At 38.3% G+C, this 17640-nt stretch overlaps 1 protein-coding gene across 1 annotated transcript in view; it reads right to left on the bottom strand.

Moving 5' to 3' along the window:
- The window catches only part of psmd1 (proteasome 26S subunit, non-ATPase 1), a 126199-nt gene that overhangs the window by 89107 nt on the left and 19452 nt on the right, over positions 1–17640 (bottom strand). Inside the window, exons 9-16 of the mRNA XM_067995180.1 lie at positions 17385–17522; positions 17212–17300; positions 16321–16399; positions 12980–13153; positions 12224–12335; positions 10887–11083; positions 9594–9689; positions 8028–8092 (exon numbers count right to left, since the gene is read on the bottom strand). Coding sequence (XP_067851281.1) covers positions 8028–8092; positions 9594–9689; positions 10887–11083; positions 12224–12335; positions 12980–13153; positions 16321–16399; positions 17212–17300; positions 17385–17522 — 950 coding nt within the window. The remainder of the gene's footprint in view (positions 1–8027; positions 8093–9593; positions 9690–10886; positions 11084–12223; positions 12336–12979; positions 13154–16320; positions 16400–17211; positions 17301–17384; positions 17523–17640) is intronic.

The raw sequence follows: 17640 nt of genomic DNA, 5'->3' as shown, positions 1-17640 counted from the left end.
CATGCAAGTCATTCAGAATTGGTTGTTTTCATACGTCATTAGTAGTTCCTCGTTAGTAGTTTTCTAACTGCTTTCAATCTATCCGTTTCCTACTTTTTCAATTCTTAGTTGTTGCATATGCCATTGTTAAAGTCTGTGAAAGTGGCACTCGAACAAGTCACTGCTTGGGAATGTGACCCATGACTAAAAGCTAGTGAGTGGCCCTACTTAAACAATTTTCATTTCCTTCAGTTTATATTGCAGTCTTATGATTTCCAAAGACAACATAGAGTGAAATTGTGTAGATGCTTTGCTTAGTGCAGATGCAGCATTAATTTCATTTCTGGTCTGACCTGCAAAACTTTAATGTAATTAAACCTCATTCTACATAATAATCTGGCAAGTCTGTTCTTTGCAAATAATTTTTTGGCCAAATCTCTGGGTATAGTGATTGAAGTAAGGAAAAGCATGTCAGATTTACTCAAAACACCAATGCCTGATAGTGAATATAGTTTTCCATAACAGCTTTAAATTTTAAATGGAATCCACCCTGGGCCTTGTTCTAAATGTGGACAGTGATCCACACCATAGTCAGACTATTGATGTCATCTGCTAAACAAGTTTAATTGCTCGTGCTCCCCCCATCCCCATCACGTGTGAAAAAGAAAAATTGAAAAACAGTAGACAATCATCTTCAGTTACATTATTTGCCTCTGGACAAGTAATTATGATGGCAAACACCATCCTCTAATTTCAATTTGATTGGTAGTAGTTCTGCTTAAAACAATTTTCTGCTGCGAATTACTATTTGAACAGCTATATCCACTGGAGGTTTTTACAAATCCTAATATTTGAGGACAACAGGAAAATTTTACAACACACAAAGTGGCCAACAGGTTTCCACGGTGTCTAAAAATAAGAATTGAGGACATTTGTTAATTAACAGGCCGGGGGAGGGGGCGGGCGAGGCCTGAAGGGAGGGCGGGCGAGGCCTGAAGGGAGGGCGGGCGAGGCCTGAAGGGAGGGCGGACGAGGCCTGAAGGGAGGGCGGACGAGGCCTGAAGGGAGGGAGGGAGGGAGGGAGGGAGGGCGGGCTAGGGCGAAGGAGGGAGGCCGGGCGAAGGAGGGAGGCCGGGCGAAGGAGGGAGGCCGGGCGAAGGAGGGAGGCCGGGCGAAGGAGGGAGGCCGGGCGAGCGAGAGCGAGACAAGGGTGACAGAGAGAGAAGGAGAGCCAGACACACACACACCTCCCAACAAATAATGATGTGGAGATGCCGGTGATGGACTGGGGTTGACAATTGTAAACAATTTTACAACACCAAGTTATAGTCCAGCAATTTTATTTTAAATTCACAAGCTTTCGGAGATTCTCTCCTTCCTCAGGTAAATGTTTCAGGATCTCCTTGAAATCCTGGAGATCCTGAAACATTTACCTGAGGAAGGAGAGAATCTCCGAAAGCTTGTGAATTTAAAATAAAATTGCTGGACTATAACTTGGTGTTGTAAAATTGTTTACAATCAACAAATAATGGACAGAGCAATGGAATTCAATGCCAATGCGCCTGTAAGAATCCTAGAATACAATTTTAAAAATGGAATTTGTCTTATTCAAATCACTGTGTATCAATGACGCTAATGTTAACCCCCATGGGGGATAAACATCCCTATCGTTTTGAAACAATATTTCGTCCAACTCCATGAGCACTGTCACAGGAGATCTGCTGGTTACTATTAAATCATGCTGAGCTGCTGCAATTGCAAGAGGAAAATTAAAACATCAGTCTGTGAGCCACTGTAGGAAGTTTGAAAATTAAACAAATTTAAACATTTTTAAAAACCTAGTCATCATTCTCTTCTCAAAATGAGGTCAGGACCTGATGAAGGCAAGACCATTTTAAGCGACTGAGTGCAAATTATTAGAATCTTACTTGTGGAAAATTGAACAATCAGATAAACTCCAAACAACATATATACATTTAAACTTCTATTAAAAAAAATTGTGGAAATTGGAAGGGGGAGGAGGATATCATAACGCTTTTAGAATTTGGCAGATTTTATCTCTTCCACTAGGCATCGATGCATAGTTGATCAAGACATTCTCGCTCCCTACCCCAATAACACAGACCACTACTACAATCCACTTAATAGACAGTACGAAAATTTCTTGGGACATCCATCCACTTTTCAAAAAAAACCAGAAGAAAACAATGAATGGCATATAGTCATTACTACTAATGAGAGTCAAGCTATCTATCAAGACATTTTCTGTAAATAGAGATAATTATTATATATCTGCCTGGCCACAACTGATCTCTTAATATCAAATTCAATATTGAACTTCCTGTCGCATCCGATTGTCTCTCAGATAACATATATGCCCCTTCGGCTTTACAACAACATGTTCAAAGGCTATCCATTACACATTTAAAATAATGCCCAATTTACAGGATCAATGCAATCTGATCAATTTATCTCCCATTAGAACCTTTCTAATCATGCTTTTTGCTTTACCCTTTAAATGTATAAAAGCTTTGTAAGTAATCCTTCGATTACTTAATTTATATCACTGATTGTACAGTTATAAGAGGTTTTCAATACCTAATAATTATTAAGGAGGCTAGGTTTTAATGCTAGATTAATTTCAGACCTCATTGGCCCTGTAATTTCTTTTAGTGCTTATGTTGGTTTATGATTCCATGCGGGCCAGTAGCCATGTCAGCCAAATGGCCATTCTTCGTGTATAGGCCTTGGCAGTGTTGGGAAGCGATTCAGCAATGGACATCACAGCAAGCTCCAATCTTTTCTGTACACACAAACATTTCCCAGTAGCAGTCACTGGATAATGACTAGCAGGCATCTTAGCTGATTTTTCCATTCACTAACCTACTGTGACTGAGGCCTATTATGGTACTCCCCCAGCCATTCCAGCCAAGACCGACTAACCCAACACAAACCAGGAGCCTTCCTAGCGTCTATTGCTCTGTACCACATCAGGTGATGCACTTACCCACTGAACTGCTAGCAGAAGGCAAAATATTATGTGCATTAAGTAGTTAAAATAAGTGGTCATATTACTGAATGTCTAGATCAGAACAAGGTTTACATGTAATCAAAATATTAAATTCCACAATTTTCTCTGGTACCAATACTTTATTATTTCTCACAAAAGGTTACCATTAGGTTGTCAGATACTTTCCTATATTGCTTTTTAAGTCTCTGGTTTGTTGAGATTCCTGCATTGGTAATCTTGTTCTACAAAAATCATCACCGCTAGTTACTTCCATCAGACATTTTGTACGTCTTTTCCTTTGTGGATTGCCCATTTATTGCAGTGCAAAAGCTAGGCACATTTAACGTCTCAAAACTCCTTAGTGAATTACACTATACTGCCCTGATTTCTCTTAATAGGTCTCTTGGATAGTTTCCCATCCCAAGAGTGTCTGCAGAATATTCCAAAGAGCCTCCCTTTTACCACCCATCAAATGTTAAGACTTACCCCTTTACTCCTTGCATTCCAAAGTGGAACGTTATTGAGTAGAGAAAGAAAAGCAGTGCAGTTTTGCAATATGAAGTTACTTCCTCAGTTAAATAAGATTATTGTGTCATTCCTTGTTATTTAAATTATGTTTCTTTGCCTTTCACATAGCTTTTGACTGTCACATTACTTTCAAAAGGAATACTGCAGAGGCAAACTATTTATTTTAAATGTCTGTCAATACTTTTCAATATTCCTCAGTGTATCAGGTTCATAATTTGAACAGTCGTTCTTTCAGAACTGAAGGGAAAAAATGGCTTATACAGAGTTTAATTGTGTGGAAAGTCTTAAAGGCGTCTTGAATATTACAGTCACGTAGTCATTTAGCACAGTACAACTGTGTTAGTCGCCATTTTCCACGCATTACTTTTAGTTTTGGTTGCGGATTAAAAAAAATGTATTTTTGAGACCTAATTTTACTTTCCCTCCATTTTACATACCTACCTCTAGACATATTCTTCATACAAGAGAGCCAAGTGACAACCAATGTGAGGTTATTCACTTTGGTAGGAAGAATAGAAAAACAGAATATTTTTTAAATGGTAAGAAACTATTAAATGTTGGTGTGCAGAGAGACATGGACGTCCTTGTACAAAAAACACAAACAGTTTGTAGGCAGGTACAGCAGGTATTTAGGAAATCAAATGGCATGTTGGCCTTTATTGCAAGGGGGTTGGAGAACAAGAGTAGGGAAGTCTTACTACAGCTGTACAGGGCTTTAGTGAGACCTCACCTGGAGTACTGTGTACAGTTTTAGTCTCCTTATCTAAGGAAGGATATACGTGCCTTAGATGTGGTGCAACAAAGGTTCACTAGATTAATTCCTGAGATGAGAAGGTTGTCCTATGAAGAGAGGTTGAGTAGACTGGGCCTATATACTCTGGAGTTTAGAAGAATGAGAGATGATCTCATTGAAACATATAAAATTATGAGAGGGCTTGACAGGGGTAGATGCTGAGAGATTGTTTCCCCTGGCTAGAGAGTCTAGAACTAGGGGGCACAGTTGCAGGATAAGGGGTCGGCCATTCAAGACTGAGATAAGGAGGAACTTCTTCACGCAGAGGGTTGTGAATCTTTGGAATTCTCTACCCCAGAGGGCTGTGGATGCTGAGTCATTAAATATATCCAAGGCTGGAGATTGATAAATTTTTGAAGTCTAGGGGAATTAAGGAATATGGGGATCAGGCGGGAAAGGGGAGTTGAGGTCGAAGATCAGCCATGATTTGACTGAATGGCGGAGCAGGCTTGAGCGGCCATATGGCCTATTCCTGCTCCTACTTCTTATGTTCTTATGTTGATGGTTTCAAATTTTCCTTATTCAGTACATTATGTTTTAAGTTTTGTGATATACTTTGTTTCTGTAACAGTGTTAGGCATTTGTTTTTGGTGATTTTCGGTCATATCATTTGTCTTTCATGTGTGAACATATGAAAGCTTACGTTATCCCCTGTTGATTTACACATTTTGAAGAGTTTTCTATAGTTCAAATATTGCAAAATACATTTTTTTAATGTAACTGTTTGCTGACCAGGGTAGTGTCTATTTTGGTAGAGACCAAATTCATGGTCGGATCCTCTATCCAATGCCAATAGATCAATAAGACATCAAAAGTAGTTTAAGGAAAGGGGGCTGGATAATGGCCTGCCTAAATTGAAATTCAGGTGACAAAAGATAGTCTGAAATATGCCAGGAAGAGAAGGCCAACACTGCAAAACATCTGGCTGGCTACTAAAATGAAAGGTTGCATTCCAAGTATAATCACGTTTGAAACCTGGTCCATTACATACACTTTGTACCAAATACAGATCTATGCAGAAGGTAACTGGAATGCCAGCCAACCAAATAAGCTACTTTAATGCAGAATTCAAGATCTGTAGGCTGATTCTTTTTTACATCTTGAACACGAAAATGTCAGTGATCTTCAAGAAGTTCAATTTTTTTCAGTAAGTCTTTTTGGTCAAGAACATAAGTTTCAAAAATGCAGCTAATGTAAAACATTCCAATTCATGTTGCTAGACTTCTTGAGCACTTCTATTCTAAGCAGATGCCACCCTATAATTAAAAACAACTGAACAGTCACACAGTATTTGTTATAGATGTTTCTAAAATCTAAGTCACACAAAGAAGCTTCCCCATTATAACTTGGAGCAATAATGTGCTGGAAGATTTTGTATTTTCCTGGACCAAGGAGGGAGATCTAAAGATAAAACCTGAACCACAAATAACAATCTCAACTTCCTTCAAGAATACAGAAACTTGTGATGTCAGAACATATGGCGATTCTTTTAGCCTCAATTCTCTCCACCCAAAAACTGTTATAAAACAGAATCAGCTGGCACCTGCCCTGGAACACTTGGACATGTTATTTGGTACTCAGGTGGTCTAGAATTATGGCTGGAATAAGCAATAACAAATCAGATCAGACGCCATCTCCATTCCCTCTAAGGGAATTCAGGCAGACAGGAATGTAAACTATCACTAAACAAATTATCGCAGTTCATAACTCAGTTTTGAATCCATAAAGTCTAGCATTACCAAAATTTAAAGTGACAGGATCATCAAAAGGTTCCCTTCTTCAATAAATCACAACCATCAAAACAGCGAGCAAGCAATTGTTCCCATTTAACCCAGAAGACACGTCATCATCATGTATTAAAAATCCATTATCGACTGTACTTACTTGAGGTTACCCCGTAAGATTGTTCTAGATAGACTTCAAAACATGCTGATTAAAATTAACATTTGCTGAATCAAGATTAGTCTGCTAATACTTTAACTTTAACTAGAAACATGTAACCAATGACACTCATTAGTAAACAAGAGCAAAAACCAGCTTAATTCAGAAGGAGCACTCAATTTTTCAAAAACCCAGTTGCTGTATTTAGTAAGTCCATTGCCATTTTCTAATTTACTTTTAAGGAACTAGTTTAAATATCAAACAGAGATCATCTCCCAAACACTTCCACATCACACCCAACCTTGCTCGCCACAATATCCTCTTCAAAGTTCCAGTGTCAACATCTGGATATCAGGTCATGTGCACTTTAAATTGGTAGTCTTATAAAATAACCCAAGTAGCTTCAGTGATTAGTGGATTCTTAATACTTGCCCATGATGACGTGCAGTGCCTCCAGTTTTAAATGGCCCTTGGTTAATTTACCAGGAAGTATGCTTGAGTGATGTGCAAGAACTCTTCCCTCTTTCCCTCTCCCTCCCCCGCCCCCCCAGTATTCTTTTGCTCCCAGATGTCCTAATCAAGACAGCAGAAGGATGTCCAAATGCAAGCCAGTCAAGTTCCTGAATTTGGGCCTCCAAATAGGCAGTGAAACAATCTAGAACTATAACTGCTAGAGTGTCCTACTGAATTCAGGTCTGGAAGGGCCATTAAATCTTATAAAAGGTAAGTGTAATAATAGGTAAATAAAACGGCCAGTGTGGTCTCCTAGACTAGTTTTCGACACCTTGGGAGGTCAGAGAGGAATTTTCCAGATTTTTTTTTCCATAATTGGGTTTTTAAAATCAGTTTTTTTTTTGCCTGTCCTATTAAGTTACATGACTGCTGCTGGGTTGGGGATCTCTAATCGTGATGCTTCAGGCATCACGACTGCGTGGGGCAGGCTTAGTCGGCCAGTTGGTCTTTTCCCGCCTCTCGTTTTTATTTGCTCGTATTAGGCAATTCAGTACTAGAGTATACATCAGACAATATACCATAAAATGTGGAATGTAATTGTATACTTAATGACAAGTATAAAAGGCATAAAGAAAAACTGGGTGCACTCTGTTCCTCACATTATAACAACTTTAAAGATTATCTCACTATCCAAAGTAATAACAAAACACAGAGAAATTATCACAATACAGACTTTCTGCCTACATTACTTGACCCAGGCCACCATTCCAGGTACTGACACCAGCACTTCAAAGCACAGCGATTACAATTAAACAGCTAGCGAGTGGAGAAATTACCTGACAAATCTTTCACGGATATAAAGGGCCTTCATTAATTTTGAAGCTAGAGTAGGACAATGTCCATAAATATATTTCAAAAGGAAAAGAACTCCACTATATGTTCAACTATGAAGGTTTGCCAAGTGAAGAACATCAACTTTAACAAAGTATTTTTCCACAGGCAAAAGAAAACCATTCAGCAGGATATTTTCACTTCTCTAAATGACATCAAGATTCCCTTCAATTCAAACTAATGATGGGTAACTAAGCTATGCAAGATATGTCAACATAGTCCATGACAGAATGTCTGGAAAGCAAAATAGAGAGATGAATACACCAAAAGGAATTTCGTTATGGATATACATAAGCATTTTCACTATCAGTATTCGGTTTCCTAGGAAAATATTTTCCACTAAGGCAGTGCAAGAGTGGGCAGTGCAAGAGTGTTAACACAGCTCCCCTAGTACAATATGCATCAACTGGCACCACCGTGTGGCAGAATAAGGAATAGCTGTTGAACAAACCACTGCATCCAGAACCAAAATAATGCAACATAAGACTGTACCTGAATAAGATAAATCCAAGCGACTCTACAGCAGCACGTCTAACATCGTCATTGACATCACTCACCTGAAAGAGCAAAGCAAAATCCTCAATCTCAAGGCACGTCTCACTCTCTATGGAGTGATCATGTTAGTATCAGAAATAAAAGCAGAAAGAAATTTCCTGTGTGCAAATGTTGATTGAAATACAGTCAACCCCACATATAACAAATGCCAGTTTACCACCATAAATCTTCACTGTATGCAGGAGTTTGTAAAGCACGAGGTTGACTATTGTGTTTCCCAAATTCAATAAAAGTCACCAGTTATACTTTGAATGGGGTGTACGTTGCAAAAGTTCTAGAAAAAAAATACAAAATTCTGATAGAAAATAAATTTTATGGTTAATGAGTTAACAGTTATTGCAAATGATCCAGAGCATGCTCACGCAAGTGCATATCAACTGAAGAACCTTGGCAGCTCCATTCCACCAACACTATATTATTTCAATGGCAACTCTGCTTCAAACAAATTTTTGCTCTCTTCCCCCAAAGCTCAATTTCAGCTTAGTATCTACTATTCTCTCCATCCTGATCCAAGGGTTAGACGGGTTGGTGATCGTACTCTTGTCTGTAAATCAGAAGGTTGGGGTTTCAAGACCCGTTCGAGTCTTGAGCATAATCTAGTCTGACACCTGTGCAGGAATGAAGGACTGTTACACTTTTGGAAGTGTTGGCTTTTGGATGAGGTGCTAATAGATTCAATGGCACTAATACGAGATATGGGGAGTTCTCCCAGTGCCTTGGCCAGCATTTATCAACTAACACCACTAAAAGAGATTATCTGGTCACTTATTTTCATTTTGTGAGCCTTGCTATGCGCAAACTGGCTACCTTGTTTGCCTACATAAAAGTGACTATTCTTCAAAAGTAATTTATTGACTGTGAAACATTTTCAGACATCCCGAGGATCTGAAACGGTACTGAATGAATGTAAGACCTTTCCTTAAGTCCTGGTTTGCGCTGCTGAGTGTTGAAATCCAGAAATTTGCTATAAAATTCAGATTTGACGGATGCAATTGTCCCAAACCGTATGTTAATACCATTTGCACATAATATTGTAGGTAGGTAATCCATGCACTGACTGTGAGCAGGATTACCTGTAGTACAGGAAATTTGGGGCATTTAAATCTGCATTTTAAACAGATTATCTGGTCATTATCTCATTACTGTTTGTGGGATCTTGCTGTGTGCAAATTGGCTGCATTTCCTACATTACAATAGTAATGACACTTCGAAAGAACTTAACGAGTTGTAAAGCGCTTTGGGACATCCTGAGGTCGTGAAAAGTGCTATATAAATGCAAATTATTTCTTTCTTTTGATTGCTTAATCTGTCTAGATTTACATATGGAGCATGGCCACTGGAAGGCTGCTGGTGGCCTTATACCCGTATTCTAGTAAGAGTCAGCATCTTCGGGCAAGGAGAAGTGGTGAAAGACAAATCATGCAACAGGTGACGGTAGTAGAAGCAAATTACATGTTAAATCATATCTTTTTAGTTTCTTAAAATTATAAAGTTTCTTCTTACAGCAACATGCAGCAGTCTTCTGATCGCCTTATTATTCCCGGAACCACAATATGCCATTGCAACAGTGTACATTCCAGAACGTCTGAGAATGGGGTCCTGTACAGAGCCCAGAAAAGACATCAATTATGAAATACAAGTATAATTTATGTACAGACAACAGTGTCTGAATAAAAACGTGCAAGACTAAACTTTGTTGAAATTAGTGACCTTCTGTAGCATTTCTCATTCTTTTAAGCCATCTGTAACTTTTCTGAAGTATTTCTCGAAAAGCAAGTGCAATTTGGGGTCATTCAATTAACCGTCCGTTCTTCTAGGCAGCTGAGCTCATTCACCAAACATTAGAGAACTGAAGGGCTTTTATAGTTTTCAACCTATGCATCCACCATCATAAAACTTCTACAAAAACTAATTCCCATAAATTCTTGTTACTATCGAAGTATATAACTAGAAGACATACAAAACCATGGAGCAATTAAGTGAATTCTTTGAATGAACAGAATTTATTTTTAAAATAAAAGTATTCAATTGCAACTAAATATTCTAGAGTTTTACTTGGTTAACATCGGGCTCCTGTGGGTATTTACATAGAACCTTCCTCTTGAGAGGTTAAATAGGTGGAATACAGTACATGGTGGAGTAGCTGGAACATGGTCTATGCAAGAAGTGGTTGGATGCATCAAATTGCCTTTTCCTATGACTTGCTTTTTATGTTTCAATTATTCTTACTACCAATTGTTTGAAAGGGAATATTCATCTCTGTTCCCAATATTTAAGCAAAAACTTGAGTTTTCCACATTGACCTCAAGTAAAAGAAAGAATGCTTGTCTAGTACTGGTCAATAGTTTACACATATTTGAGGCTACCAATTACATCACCAACCTCCTATCTTGTAGTATGCCACTTTTTTCTCCTAAAATTCCACATGAATGAATTTGACCCCCTTACTTCTTCCATATACAATTTCAAACTGCACCCCTTTGCCACTGTCCTATTAGCTACCACAAACTAATAGTCTCAAATACAAGCACGTATATTATGATCCTCCATTACTGATTTCCAGAGCTACTAAGGTACTATTTACCTAGACATAGAACTTGTATTTGAATATCCAGAAAACAAACTTAACCTATCTACATTTTCAAGCTAATTCTTTGCTTTATACAAATGTTATTTGACACTATTGTAAATGCTATAATGCACAAGCCATGACAGCTCACTACACAGCTTTTCCAGGCCTCACTAACAAAAACAAAAGAAATTAGATGAAAAAAAAGCTACCAATGTGTCGCTTACCTTGTCTCTGCAGAGACTCTCAATCAGAGCATCTGCTTCTTCCATTCTGCCATACATCACCATAGCAATGCCTACAGCCAAGCCACGAAGAATCTTTTCATGCTGGGTTTCCTGAGCGTAACCCACCATATCCTCAATTGCTTGAGCTGACTTTGATCCGAGCATGACCAGTCCCAATGCCAGACCAGCTGCCTCACCTGCAGAGGGCAGGAAAGTGACCATAGTAAAAGAAAGTCAGAATAGAAATATTGTTACTCTAACAACACTAAACATAGGAAAATATTTATTTTTCCTCCAACCAGAGACTAGAGTTGGTCTTAAATCTAAGTTGATCAACAGTTCGAAAATGGGTTTAGACATCACATGCTTTGCAATCCAGGACTGCTCTATACACAAAAAGGCAGAAAGTCTGTACCATGCCTCTCTTGCTTAAGAAAGGTACTTCGCCCAGTTAAATGGATCATTGTCTAAATCTCACCATCCTGCTGTCTAAAGGCATTAGCCTGGAGGCAAGTGCTATGAAATATTCTTGGCAAAGATTTACTTTTCCATTACAATAGAAAATAGTGAATCCAGCGAACAAACACATTTTTGAGACCCCAAGACGTGTGTATTTTCTCCCACAGCATCTGTTAATGCCACTTTGGATGAAACTGTTAGATGCTTAAGGCAGTCCAGAGATGATCCTCCCTCTTCGTTGGGAAACATGTAAACTTTTTACTCAGTATTTCCGCACAAAGGAACATGAGATTTGCAATTCTGGGTGTGATGAAACCCATCTCACACCACTCAATGGTGCAGTATGTCTGGGATTCGAATGTGCCACACCACCTCTTGTTCTCATTACAAATAGCTGGGATGCTTATCTACACTATCAAGATAGCAATTTTTAAATTAACATTAAGACTTGTAATTTGTTTGAAAAGCATGTTAGCTACCATTTGGTACCAAAACACAAACTCAAATAAAGCAGCTGAGTTACAACTAAAGTTAAAGTGGGACTATAATCGGAACAAAAATCAAAGTCAAATGTTACATTTGCACCTATCAGGTGCCAACCGGGATGTAACGCGGCTAAGGAACAAGCGGCATATTACAAATCAGGAAGACTGGTTGTACTAGTCCAATCTTTTGACCCCTCTGCATGGCAATGGTTGTTGAGATAATTTTTTTTAAATGTTTTTGAGAGAGGAAAGATGGGGAGAAAAAAAAAAACCTAGGATCATTAAAATGGAAATCAAGAGGCATTTAGCAGTACAAAAATCAGTATTACAAACACCCAACATATCTTTAACTAGTTACTATTTCATTTGGGACAAAGTTTCTTTCTTCCATACCAGTAACTGCATCATCCTGATACAGGTTTGTTTTAAGCAGGTCATAGACATCCTGTCGAGCAGTACCTAGTGCAGCCAAACCAAGACCAAGACACCCACCATGGCGCACAATCTACAGGTGAAAAAGAGTGTCAAAATCAACTTCTAAGAAAAACAGGCAAGAAAAATTAAACTAGATACTTTTTGCAAACTATACTGGAGACAAACAATCATAAGAGATGCCAAGCTTATGACAACAAGCAACTTAAGACAGCATAAAAACAATTAACACTGGAAATGCAGATTTGTCAGCATCTGAAGAGAAAAGATGGGCTAACATTTTAGGTGGAGTTCTGTGTCACCAATTAAAGTTAATCTGTGGTTAGACCATCTTAGACCAAGTTGACACAGCAGTTCAGAAATAATAATTCAAGTTCTCTATAGTCGCAGACTGAAGCTGAATTTTTCAGGAGATTTAATATTTGTCTGCTACTGCGAATAGACAATAAAAGAATCGACTCTTTCTCAACCTGTAGTAGCAGCGGGAAAGACACAGTTAATAACATACACCATTGTTGGCGCATATAAAGCCACATGCCCTGTTAATAACCCACATCTGGCCCCGTGTACTTAAATAAGCCTAGTGACGATCAGATTTACTCAGAGTGCAAGGTTTACACAAGGTTGTGACTATTGTGTCCAAGTTAGAATTCTGTTCTCTCTTCAAGAGGTTCAGTTAAGTGTACTTTACCATTTTTAAGTACATTTAGCACTTACGTCATTGCTTGCATTCTTTAGCTGGTTGAGCAAATATTCTATGATGTCACCACCGTGATTTGCATGGATAAGACCGAGGGCATACAGACCTCCTCCCTCCTGATAAGCTGAGCCAGGTGAGGAGTCCTTGGGTAAATATGTGGCCATTAGCTGCAATGCCTCCTTTTCATGACCCTAGAAAAGCAGAATTACACAATATAGATTTCAGGGAAATATTATCTGAAAAATACAAATATACAATGTGTATTTACAGTATTTATCTCACAGCAAACCTTCCCAGGAATATCAAGAGCAGAGGCTTACATAAACAAGTTGTACATACAGATGATCAGGTTCAGCAACATTGGTACACAAATAGATAACACGATTTTAGATGGAGTGGAGGAGCAGAGGGACTTTAATGAGCAGATACATAGGTCATCAACAAGTGGTAATGCAACTAACCAAAGGCCATAAAAAGAGTCCATTATTTTTGATGGGGAATAAATTACACAGCTGCTTGAAAAAGTGGATTAAAGATACGAGAAGTGAAGACCAGTGGGATTAAATAGATGGCTCATGTGGAGAAATACACTGGCACAAATTTAATGGGCCGAATAGCCTATTTCTATTCTGCAATATTCTATGATTCTATTCACCTAGTGCAGGTAATGTTCTGCTGGTTATGCAGAACAGAGATAGGGAGGGAAAAGATGCCTGGTGCACTGAAAACTATTAATGAATTGTTAATAAGATACCTAATAAACTGGGGGGATGAAATATTTGCAGATAACTCTGATTCCCAATTTGGCAAAAAAAACTCAAATTAACTACAATGCAATTGTCAAATGCCAAAGTAGTTTAGGATTTTGCAAGCTACCTACCTCTCTCCAATTAATGGCCGGCAATTTCCATTAAAATAATTATCCAAGAAATTAATTTATGCGAGTGGTATTTTACCTTCTCTGCAGCTCTCCCCTCCCCCAAACAAAAAGACACACAAGCACACAGATGCAAAATCCTTCAAAAATTTAACATGATGTTCCGTGTACTCCTGTGATCTGAGAAAGGGAGAGAAGAGTGGAAGGAAGACCTAGGATTAGCCTAAAGAATTTTACTTGGCAGAATTTTCTGACCATGGGAATTTATGGCATGGGTGTTGAACCACATTAGTATTTATACTACAACTACTATTATAACTCAACAATTTACATTTATGTAGCACCTTTAATGTAAAAAAAATTGTCCCAAGGCAGTTCACAAAAGCATAACGATAAAAATGGACATTAAGAAAAATAATGATAGAGGTAGACCTAGCACATCAGATATTCCTCAGAATTTTACTAATCAAATTACAGACCACAAAAGGAGGATAAGCAAATATTTTTACTTGGCAAAAAAAATTATCTCTAGCACTGGAAGAGTGCAGAAAAGTTAGGCTATAGTAGTGTAATGTACTGTGAATAGCATTACTGTAGTACTGCAAGCAGCAAGTATGCAAGTGCCTGGTACCTATGTAGGTGGTTCTGCAAACAATACACTAATAGGGCAGAGTTAAGATGACACATACAAATGAAGGATGAAATAGAAGAGATAGACCTTTGCAATCTTTATTGGCAGATGGATATGGATACATTGTTTCAAGGTTTTACTATTCTTTATCAGTACAATGTTTGTAATTTTAATTACTAATGAAAATCTGAATCAAAAAGAATTGGGCTCCATGATGGCTCAGCAGATAACTTTGTTGCAATATTGAGCCGGGCACAGGTCAGAAAAGTGCCAGGTTTTATCCTGGCCTGTGCTGACTAAGCTTATCTTAGCCAAGGCCGTGATGGAAGCACAGCTGACTCCACTGTAATCACGGGTTAGGAAAAGGAAAGATTTGCCATACTTCTGGCTCCTGAAGTATCCAGTGATCCCTGCTGGAAAGTATACATAATATGTGGACATCTGGCGAGGACAGGATTGGGCTAGGTGAACATTAACCTTCTTGTGTGTTTATTGGTAAAATGGTAAGATGAAAGGCAGTGTAACAAATGTGTTTTGACTGTTGAGTGCTTTATTTCCTTGGTTACTAACTGGCGGTAAAAATTTAAGTTAATAGTCACATTTGAAGTACATTTACCGGTACTGTGCGATTGTACGCAAGGCGTTTTCTACTAAAATTAGTGCATGTGGCTAAAACAATGTCGTCGTAGCCACACCTGTGGCTAGTCAGTAATTTCTGTTGGACAACAATGGGCTAAGCTGGGATGCCCCCATCTTTGAAGAAATTTCTGATGCCCACTGTCAAAGTTCACACATGAATGACCACTAGGGCAAGGTTGGAAGTGTACCCATGGAATCATACACCTTCTCAAGGGCAATTGGGGATGGGCAATAAATGCTGGCCTTGCCAGCGATGCCCACATCCCATGAACGAATAGAAAAAAATCATGAGCTACTGCCTTCAAGAGCAGGGGGATAAATTAGAAATAAACCGAGTACCATATGACCACATGGAAACTGAAATCTAGATTATAGCTGAGTTCTTGTTTACACAGTAATTCCATACTTGACCCTCAATATACTGAAATCTAGTTATATTTAACTTTTTGTCTCATGACATTGTTACACGCTCTGTTTATGCAAATGAGTACCAAAGAACAATTTAATTTTCTTTGTAATTGGATCTTCTGCTTTGGGTGGCAATAATATTCCTTTCTATAGCTAAATTAATTGAGGTTTCATTATCTTAGTTGCTTTGTAATGGTTAGATAACTAATTCGATGGTGCCTGGCATTTTGTGGTACACCAATGTTAATGTTTTTCATTTCTTGCTTGCGTCTGGAGTATATTATTATTTCAGGATACTTGGGCCTGCTATCTGTGATTCCTAATTAAGTTGTGAGGTTTGATAGCAACATCCATTTATACTTAGCTGTATTCCAGAATTAAGAAACACGAATCAGAAGCCCCATTTAACCTGGCAACTTGAATTTTGCCACAACTGCCACAATAATTTCACTAAAGTAAAGGGCAGTATCCTGAAAGGAATATAAAAAGGACATTTCTAAATTATTTAGACATAACAGTGCCACAGGAGATTCACTAATAAGTCAACAAATGCTCTGTTTTTGAGGGATGTGGGAAAAGAAAAAGGGACACAGTGCGAGAGAAAGAGCAACAACATGGGGGAGAGAAAAGAGAAAGAGTGCAGAGAGAAAAAGAGAGAGAGAAACAAAGTGAATGAAAGAAAAAGAAAACCTGAATGTTCTGGTTAAAATAAAAATGACACAAATAATTCAGAGCACAATTTATGACAGGTTATTTAAGATCAAGCTCCTTGTCCTTCCAGAGAGTGGAATACAATTAGTTACCTTATGGATAACTCCCAGACTGGCTGTTGCTGTAAACTTCGCCCAGTTGGTGGCTCTTGCCAACCACTCAAGATTTTCTCTGGAAAACAAAATAATTGCGAACCTGCTGCTTCCTTTTAAAAAAAATATGCACACACACAAACCATACAATGTATTACACATTGCCACTTCTGGATTATTTTCACTTGTTTTTGCTTCCAAATTTTCTCCCTTCCCCTCCCCACCCGAAGGCATTGGCTTAAAGCTGGGAAATGGCTCTACAAGCTGGGGTGTTTTTGTTGGGTGGGGGGGGGCAACCTCGTCCAACTGGCCATGATTTTTCTCCTCCCTAACCCACAGGTGCAGAGACTAACTGTAGTACCTGGACTGCCACTCGAGATCAGCCAGCTCAGCACAGACTGGAAATCAAACCTGGGTTAGTTCCAGTCTGTATGGCTCAGCTACTCACTAAGTAAACTCTGGGTCATCGGGGAGTCACTTTGTCTGAAGCCGCAATTAGTTGCAGCAGAATGAAAAACAAAATAAAAATAAAAACACAGTACTGGTGAATTCCCCAGTTTGACAATGCAGGTATAAAAACATACATGAAGGATAAACAAAGGTGGAATACTTTACATTCTGCCAGATTTTTCACAACCTGTAATTGACAGCATATTTCAGTGCTCATCAAGATATCTTCGAAAGCAAAGTAATAGTCTCAGGAAAAACTTCCCTCCAACCCATTATATATTTTTCTACCCCACAACAATTACAATATATTGAGAATTTTGCAACACTTATCCATGGATTGAAGGGAAGATGTCGCTATCGCCACTGTCTTTGCAAAATCATTTTTTTGTTTAATCTCACTACTTCACAAATAAAAAAAACTTGCACTGCATTTTGATTTACCTGAGAAACTGGTCACTTGTTGTTCCACAATGCATGAAAGAATTGGCTATCACTGTTGCTGTATGACAAACTGAATTTCTTACTGCATCCTAGCGAATAGATAAATTTCCATTAGTTATGTTACAAAAGTGACTACTCAAATTCTAAAATGAAAGTTAAATACAGTCTCTTACCTTTGTGTTCTTTAATATCATAAGATCTGTGTTATTGTTTCGTATTAAAAACTGTAAATGTAACTCAATAGACATTTCACCACTTAGTATTTTTATCATTTTTGTGTTCTGATCCTGCAAGGCCTTGGACTCTGAAGTCTGAAAAATAAAATACAAAACCTCTTACTACCAAACATCCTTTGGAGCTTTTTAAATCAACAAGCTTTTTCTTAGAATTTACAAGATTCTGTACATTTACAGTTCACGTGCACTATAA

Source organism: Heptranchias perlo, chromosome 13 (assembly GCF_035084215.1).
Source record: "Heptranchias perlo isolate sHepPer1 chromosome 13, sHepPer1.hap1, whole genome shotgun sequence".
In the NCBI taxonomy this organism is placed as follows: Eukaryota; Metazoa; Chordata; class Chondrichthyes; order Hexanchiformes; family Hexanchidae; genus Heptranchias; species Heptranchias perlo.
Note: the sequence above shows the minus strand (reverse complement) of the source record. Positions and strands in the feature narration are given on the sequence as shown.